Below are 8,363 nucleotides of genomic sequence, written 5' to 3'. Positions count from 1 at the left end.
CAAACAAAAATCATCATAATCAACTTAATTATTCATTTATTGATCTTGTTTTAATTAACTAATGAACAAAAAAAAATCATTCAATTAGGGTTTGATCTTAGTAACCCAAACTCAACTAATAAATTAAATTTATATTTTTAAAATAAAAAAATGATAATTCCTGGATGACTGACTCAGTCCCATGGAGACCGGTCCTGCTCTACAGAAGTTTACAAATACGTCATAGTTGGGATTTAAATCACAGATACCTAAGTAACAATTTGAATATCCTACCGTGATACCATATTTCCGGGATTATATTTTTAAAATAAATATATTGTTGAGATTCACCTTTAATTATTTAATATTTCCACTAATTTAACATTTTATGTTTTATTAAAAAAAAATTTAAAAAAAAATTGTATTGTTGCAAATTTAGTTTATTTCTTTTTCCACCACAAACCAACCGACGGGCTTCCCGCCACCAAACTCGCGAGACCGTTTTCCCCCTTTCCCGCCAACTCAAACCTTCCCCTCCACCGCCTCGTCCGCTTCCGTCGAAGAAGAGGGCTGATCCATCTCCTCCGCCACCTCCCATGGCGTCGCTGTGCCCCGGCGTCCTCCTTCGCCTCCTCCAAGACATGGACTGCCCCTCCAGGGACGCCTCCCCTCGCCGTCGCCCACTCCACGCCCCAGCCTCCGTTCTCCAGATTACCGGCATTGTCCCCGCCCTCTCTGGCGCCGACCTCCGCCCCGATCGAGGCTTCTACGTCAAGGTCTCTGACGCTTCCCATTCCACCTTCGTCTCCCTCTCCTCCGACCTCAACGACCTCATCCTGGCTGACCGCCTCCAGACCGGCCAGCTCATCAACGTCCGCCGCCTCGAGCCCGCCTCCCCTGTTCCTGTCCTCCGTGACTTCCGCCTCCTCTCCGGCCGCCAACCCTGCAATCACGATACTGTTGACGTTACCTACCCCTCCCCTGCCCCCAAATCCTCACCTGTCTTCCGCCCCTCCATTACCACACCCCCTCTCCCCCCGCCCGAGAAGAAGAAGCGGCATTTGAGGAGTCATTCCTTCATCAGCGACCACCACCGGAGCCTCGAAGTTAGCACGACCTCCTCCCCTGCCACTTCTCCCCTCCAGAGATCGGTGATGAAAAGGGAGGAGGCCAAACGGAGGGGCTCCAACAGCCTCGACATGCTCAACAACATGACCTTCTCGGCCTCTGCCGATGAGGAAAATTACGACTCCGACGATTCGAGACTATCCTTTTCCTCCTCGTCTTCCTCCTCGCCATTCACGCCCCAGTCAAGGAAGAACTGGGACTCCGGCTGCAAGGTTGCAGAGCGGAGAAAGTACATGAAGTCCCAGAGCGCCTGTGTAAGTTGTCCTCGAAATTCAGATTTAAAACTTCAATTTTACATGAATTTTTTCTCTTGCTCGTTCAGAATGATCGAAAACCACAAATCATATAATTCGATAGGTTTCTCCTCAGCATAGCAGTTTCACCTCAAGAATCACCGAGAAAACTCACAATTCCGTTGCAAGTCCTACAAAAAGGAAACACGCTGATTCAGATAAAACTAGCTCAGAGACGTCCTCTGTATCCAGTTATTTGTGTTCTCCAGATGACAATTATAACACCAAGTGTCATGATAAAATCAATGTGATTTGGGCTCTGCTTCCTCCAAATTTGATCAGGCAAGGAAAGGTAATGGTTCTCCTCCGATAGAGTCAACAACAATTTGATGGCTTCATCAGATTATACCTTCTGCAGGAAGTGATAAGGCAAAGAGACACTGCTCTTCAGGCTGCCATAGACTCATTGCTGGAAGCCTCTGCCTCAGAGAGACTAATTGAATGCATGAAGTAAGATCAAAGACTAGTCAACTTGTTTCATGATTCATTGAACCATGTTTTTTCTCCTCGGATTTTGCTTCTTGCAGCACGTATGCAGAGCTGCAGGCCAACAAGGACGGCGATTCGCAACGCGTCGTGAATAGCTTCTTGGATTTTCACCAGAAGCTGGCGGAGACGAGATTGATCGTGCAGTCCTGCGATTTCAGTTCCAGTGGTCATGCTTCAGGTAGATCAGTCTCGCAGGTTGCGTCGGAGAGGAAGAGCTGCGCCACCTCGTGGATCAAAGCGGGCATGAGATCGGATCTCTCGAAGCTCCCAACCCAGAAGAACAACGCACATGAAGATCTGCAAGTGGCTTCGAGTAACCCCTGCACGTCAAGCTCCAAGCCGAAGAACAACGCAGCAGTGTCTAAGGGGAGCAGCCTCCTGACGGCTTCAAATGCATTGCAGTATGAGTTCAACAGATGGTTCCTGCGGTATATCGACAAGTTTCTCGATTCAGTAAACGGATCGAGATCTGATTCATGCGAATCGGAAGTAGCGTCCCTCCTGTGCCAGCTGAAAAGGGTCGACGATTGGCTGAACAGCATCGCCAGCAAAGACTCAACTTGGCCGAGGGACAGGGTGAGAGAGACCCTGTCGACGGAGGACGACGAAGTGGAGGCATGCCAACGAGTGAGATGGAAGATTTACAGCGTTCTTATGGGGCATGTTGAGAGCGCAGCGGTTGCGCTGGAGAGCATGAACGTGCCTGATGAGGAGAAGGATGGTGAGCTCATGCTCACTAGCTAAGACTCCATTGCAGAGCGGCCAAATTGAGAAGTCAAGTCATCGAATCAAAAAAATAAAAATAAAAAAAAATAAATAAATAAATAAATATATATATATATATATATGAACTTAGAATATCAATTGTTCTTAGTTATTTAGTGTATCAAATTTAAAATTATTTATTTTGATATGTTGGAATTTGAAGTGACATGGATGGATAGATCCATGAATTCATCTATGTCACTACTCTGTTTCTATGGATTGTCAATTCATTCTATGAACCAAAATAATGTATGTGATCTTCCCTTGGGCTATTTCATATTAGCTACGTGTCTAGAGGATGTATGCAACTTTGGTTTGGTGAGTATAAGGTTAGTATCAAGTCATTGATGGAAGTACATTGCAATTTTGCAAAATTTGACTAGAGCAGTTGCTTGCACAAGGATCGACTGAAGGGATGTCATTCTTTCCCTCTCTTCTAGCTGTGCATACACAGGCATGTCATGGGGAGGTAGTGGTCTCAATATTGTTCAAGGGAGTGAAGGGGCATCTTTGTCTCTCCTTGGCCATCGATTGGAAGAGGGTGCCAATTTGTGTGATAACATCAACCCAAGAAAGGAGACGAACGCATAAAGAAAAGCAAGGCGACAAAGCCACTCCTGAAGGGTAGGGGCAGTATCAACTTCAAAGTTCAACAGGGTAGGAGAGTTCACACATGCAACTCTGAATTAAGTTTTGGCACTAGCATGATCTGCCATAATTCCACAGATATCAAATACCGAAATTTCTTCACAATGATATGCAGAAACTTAATAATTGCTTAGAGTGTGCAATAACATTCACATTTATGTTAAAGATACTAACACAATCATGTCATGATATCGAATTTTCATAGATGGTGTAGGTTAATCTAATTGCTTTTAGGTTCAACCATCAGATCCCCGTAAGCAAGTATTATTCTTGAATCATAAGGTCCCAGCAGTCAGCTAGCAGACGGAATAAAAAAGTGTTCACAAAACTGCAACGACGCGAATGGAGAATGAATTTTAGAATCAACATTCCAATTCAAATAGGGCAGTAAAACAATAGGTTCCACATTAAATGTGCTTACATTTTGCATTACCTTTCCTCCAATAATTCATTTGCATGTTTAGTTGAATCATTCTTTCTTTTCTTTTCCTGCACAGGAAACTTCATTCAAATACAAATAATCAAGTCATTTAAATATAATTAAGTGATGTCAACTCCGGATTTGTAATAGCTAGTAATATAATTTTAAAAAAGGGGGTTATACATAGACATAGTATAAGTAGGGGAATCTATAGTTGAGCTCGAGACATGACTTGGCTGCATGAACCAATCAAGGTATTACCTATCTAGGCCTCCCTAAGAATGACTAAGGTGGATATCTATAATCTGAAACCAAAAATCAAAATTCAATCAAACCAATCTAAGCCAAAATTTTCAATTTATAGGTTTTGTTTCAATTTGCATACTGGGTGAAATTGTCAATTTTTGTTTGGTTTCTGTTTGAACTTAATGATTGAGTAGGAGAAACTCAAAATTCCACTTTCATTTCATTTTTAATTTGAAAATTTTTTAAGTACAATAACATAATAAATTATAAATACACAAACATAAATGTGTGTGAGAGAGAGATTTCCCATTGTTATTTGCCTTTTATGTCAACTAATCAACATGAAACTTAAACAAACATCAGCCCACTTTAAACTTTTTAGAAAAATATAAAAAAATTGAGATCACCCCATGTTATATATGATTTTTTTTTTCAAAATAACCCCATCAGTTTTGAGATTGTCAAAATGCACCATCAAATTACCTACTGGAAAAATGATGCCACAATTCTCATCTCCCTATAAATATCATGTGGTTGTAATGTCATTCCTAAGGTAATCATATCATGGTTCTTATCGTGAATCATTTTGGTGAATTATTAAATCGCAAATTGGCATTCAAATAAAAAATTATAAAATATCAAAAAATAGTTCTACAATCTTGATTTCTAAAGTTATATGAAATAATATAATATTTCATTAATAAAACAATAATAGATGGAACAAGTTGATGCTTATTTATAACAAAAATATTTTAGGTGATCCCTTCAATTCACGACAATGTACCAATATCTTTTATTTCATTTTATTAGAAATTGAAATGAAATAAGCAATAGAAAATGTCCTTATCAAATGTTGATATTGAAGTATCATGGACTAAATCATGACATGGCTTCTAAGTCACTATCATTTTTTTCTACATTGTCATTCTACATGTCAACTTCACCTTATTAGATGTTGAGTTCACATTGTTACCTTCAACTTTGTCTGCACTTGATAAGATTTTTTCTTCCAATTATTTATTGTATAATATTTTTTTTTATTCTTTTATGATAAACTTGGCTAATTTCTAGGATACTGAGTTTGATTTAATTTCTTAATAGGCAAGATTTACTTTTTAGTTTGTCATATTTAATTATTTTTCTTATTTTTAGAGCTGTATACAACAAGAATAACTAAAAAAGAAGATTTCTCTTATGTTATTAGTAGCTTGATAGTAAGTTAATTTGACACATTCTAGCACACAGAGTCAACAAGATTTTGATTCTCTAGAACAGTTTGAACAAAAGAGGTTAAAGAAATTGTAGCTTGTTTAGCATACCGTTCACACTCATCATCTTGTACAGTTTCTGCATGAGCATTTCTTCCTCTATCTTCATATGAACACAAGAATTAGCCAAAACAACAGAAATAATTATTTTCAGTATTCAGAAGACCTGAAGTCGATGTAGCTCATGGGACATTGAACGATATGCCTCCATTAGTACTTCACCTTGCTTCTCTATTTGCCTGAACAAGAACAGTGTTGGCACTAAGTTGGCAATTTGAAAACAAGAGCAAGAATAAACTCTACATCATCCAACCTATTTCAACATGTCAGCTGAATGCTCTGCAGCCATTTCGGGAGACAAATATGAACCCAAAGAAGAAAATAAGAGGTAACAGCTCTACAAGAAATTATCAAGGCATATTAGAGACATCCCAACATCTGATGAGGCATAAATTTTCTATTCTAAAAGAAACAAAATTATTTTTTAGTTCACTATATAATGGCTCAATTATGTTGAAAGGACTGCATCACCATCATAAAATGACAACCTTTAAAAAAAACTTAAATTTTAATTTTAACTAAAAAAATCTAACTTACTGCAGAGCAAACCTTTAAGCTTTTCATTAAAATAATTAACAACCAACACAATGCTACCAGGAGTGGAAAATAATGTCTGTCCTAAGAATCATGAGGGACATGGGTGAAGCTTTCTGAACACACCAACACAAAGGATTTCATTGATGAGTCTCCCTCTTTTCATTAGCAAGGAGACGAGCTTCCAAGCATGGATCAGTCATTTTGACCATTCAATCAACACGATCTCTTCTAGGTAAGTAGATGAGAAAATCCTTTAGCCAAGGATCTATATTGCCACAGGGCAAGTTTTAGATTCAATTTCATGCAAAATAAGGTTTTGATTGAAAGGCTAAACCTGCTTCTTCATGATACCAAGCAATCCCTATGTTATTTTTTTCAGAAATCTAACAACCTTGGTCTTACAAAATTAAGTGAAAAATAAGATTACAAAAGGAGCAACTCCTTAAAAAAAAAACAGAGGGCAAAGAAATAAATCACTAATTCGACAAAATATAGGTAGAGCAAAAGTCATCTGATACAAGAATGTCATCAGTAATTAGTAAGATATAAGAAGGTATCACCAAGAATCCCAAGTTATACTTCTTTCTCAGATACAGATTGGAAGAGCATACCTTGTCTTTAACCACACATATACTAATCCTTTGAATTAAAAGTGAGGTCCTCCCATTTCATCTCCTCAAATATCATTTTTATTTAAATTTCTTCTAAAATTTAAATCCGGACACCTTCTTACAATAATATTGAAAAATATTAGAATGGAATTAAGCCAATATGAAGTAGGATCTTAATCTAGCTTCGGTCAAATTCAGCAAAAGCATTAGCAGATCGACTATGCTAGCGGGGAGACAAGCTCAACAATGCTTTTTGTCAAATACGCTGCCCTACTTTATGCAACTCTAATCAAGCTCATAGTTTAATCTAAGAACGATCAACTATAATATGTGGCAGGGAAAAAGTTCGTCGCGTGAAGAACAAATTCATGAAGGTGGGCAAAAAGGCTGAAGCAATTGATTTGTTCTATTTGTTGCTAATTACTTTTGAATTTTGCTAGATATCCCATACCTTTCTGGTTTAGAGAGTGAGAAAAAGGGGCGACGGGCGTAGACGACGGGGAAGACTGCAATGACGACTTCCGATAGATTAAGACGAAGGAGGTGATCGAAGAAACGAAGAGGGATTCCTGGAGGAGTGAGGAATCGAGATTTAAGAATGCGGAAGGCAGATAGACAGGGTTTAGGTAAGATTTGGGTATCCTCCGTCTTCATCATCATTTATTATATTCATCCCCACAATTTTCATCCTTATCCTCATCTTCATCATTTATTATATTCATCCCCTCAATTTTCATTCGTATCCCACAGATATTCATGCTCATATTTGTTATTCTTCGAGTTTTTTTAGCATTTCTTTCTTCTTTCTATTTGTTATTTTTAAAATAATTAATCAATTACGTTTTAGTTGTATACATTCAAATTTGATTTTATTTCCAAGACTCAGTTGACTTGGTGATTGATATTAATTATATGAGAGGTCAATTTGAGATATTATAATCAACGTTCTAGTTTGTTAATTTTAAATCTTGTAGTTCGAGGATTTATTATAATAAGATAAAGGATCAATTTTTAATAGGGCATGTTCTCAAAAAGGTCTTTTTTTTCATTTCTTAATCAATTTGACCCTGTAATTTATTTCCGAGCAAACTTTGAGAAAGAGATGAATATAATAATCTTTTTACTATAATAATTTGTCATTTGGAAACTATATTTGCATACAATTATTATGAGGAATTGAAGTTTATTTTTTACTGTTTACTAAAAAAAAAATTGAGTAAACTTTCTTATCTATTTGGCCAGCTCTCGCATTCACCGCTAGTTACACCCATTCCATGATAAAAATGAAGTCCCGTAGAGGCAAATTAAACAGAGAGGATGAGGGATCAGTTAGCAGCTAGGATGAGATCAAAAGGGATCAGGCTAGAAGGAATGATATTAGAGTTTATAGAAGGAGTTGGAGAAAGTTTGAAGAAGCTCGGCTCCTGACTGCATGTACTTGTGTACATGGGGCACTCAAAGGAGGCTCATCTACGTGCCTGTGCAGCTGTGCTTGTGTGGGGCACTCAAAGGGGGCTCATGTATCACACCCTCCCACTTTCTTTAATTCACTGATGTACATACGAGTCACGAACATTGGTGAATACGTACCTCATCCCTTCACCCAAAATTGAGTTGCCACTAACTGGCGCATTATTATTTGGTTTGTACTGTGATCGTCTTTAATTAATTAACAATTTGGGCCGGTGACGTAATTAAACCGAAACTTAAGTTAGCAAACGAAGCTACCTAACTTCTCTGGGTATGTCTATATGGAGAGCAGTATATCTATCTATCTTTTATAACAACACAAGGAATAAGGGTACTCACACCAGCTTAATTTGTGTAGGTCTTTCAATGGAGAGATCTCCTTGCTGCCATGAGAATGGCCTCAAGAAGGGTCCTTGGACTCCTGAGGAAGACCGGAAGCTGGTTGACT

The 8,363-nt window shown here is 38.2% G+C and overlaps 2 protein-coding genes across 8 annotated transcripts; one reads left to right on the top strand and one right to left on the bottom strand.

Moving 5' to 3' along the window:
- The first annotated feature begins 541 nt into the window (after window positions 1-541).
- On the top strand, window positions 542-2,645 carry LOC121991248. Its single transcript, XM_042545257.1, has 4 exons — window positions 542-1,361; window positions 1,465-1,692; window positions 1,759-1,850; window positions 1,901-2,645. Exons 1-4 carry the CDS (start codon window positions 576-578, stop codon window positions 2,631-2,633), a joined length of 1,839 nt encoding a protein of 612 aa, XP_042401191.1. The 5' UTR covers window positions 542-575; the 3' UTR covers window positions 2,634-2,645.
- A 751-nt stretch (window positions 2,646-3,396) lies between these two features.
- LOC121993213 lies at window positions 3,397-7,132 on the bottom strand. Of its 7 annotated transcripts, none has more exons than XR_006115118.1 (6): window positions 6,897-7,132; window positions 5,551-5,634; window positions 5,404-5,476; window positions 5,289-5,340; window positions 3,724-3,791; window positions 3,397-3,630 (listed from the first exon to the last, which is right to left on the bottom strand). XR_006115118.1 is itself a non-coding variant. In XM_042547910.1 (5 exons), exons 1-4 carry the CDS (start codon window positions 7,103-7,105, stop codon window positions 3,772-3,774), a joined length of 354 nt encoding a protein of 117 aa, XP_042403844.1. In that variant the 5' UTR covers window positions 7,106-7,131; the 3' UTR covers window positions 3,397-3,630; window positions 3,724-3,771. The 7 variants fall into 7 exon arrangements, 3 of the variants coding, with proteins under 3 accessions (XP_042403844.1, XP_042403845.1, XP_042403846.1); XR_006115119.1 differs by having other exon boundaries at window positions 3,736-3,791; XR_006115117.1 differs by having other exon boundaries at window positions 5,289-5,336; window positions 6,897-7,131.
- Window positions 7,133-8,363: the final 1,231 nt, after the last annotated feature.

This window comes from Zingiber officinale, chromosome 6B (genome assembly GCF_018446385.1).
Source record: "Zingiber officinale cultivar Zhangliang chromosome 6B, Zo_v1.1, whole genome shotgun sequence".
Classification (NCBI taxonomy): domain Eukaryota; kingdom Viridiplantae; phylum Streptophyta; class Magnoliopsida; order Zingiberales; family Zingiberaceae; genus Zingiber; species Zingiber officinale.
The sequence above is the reverse complement of the archived record's forward strand: the minus strand, read 5'-3'. Positions and strand labels throughout refer to the sequence as shown.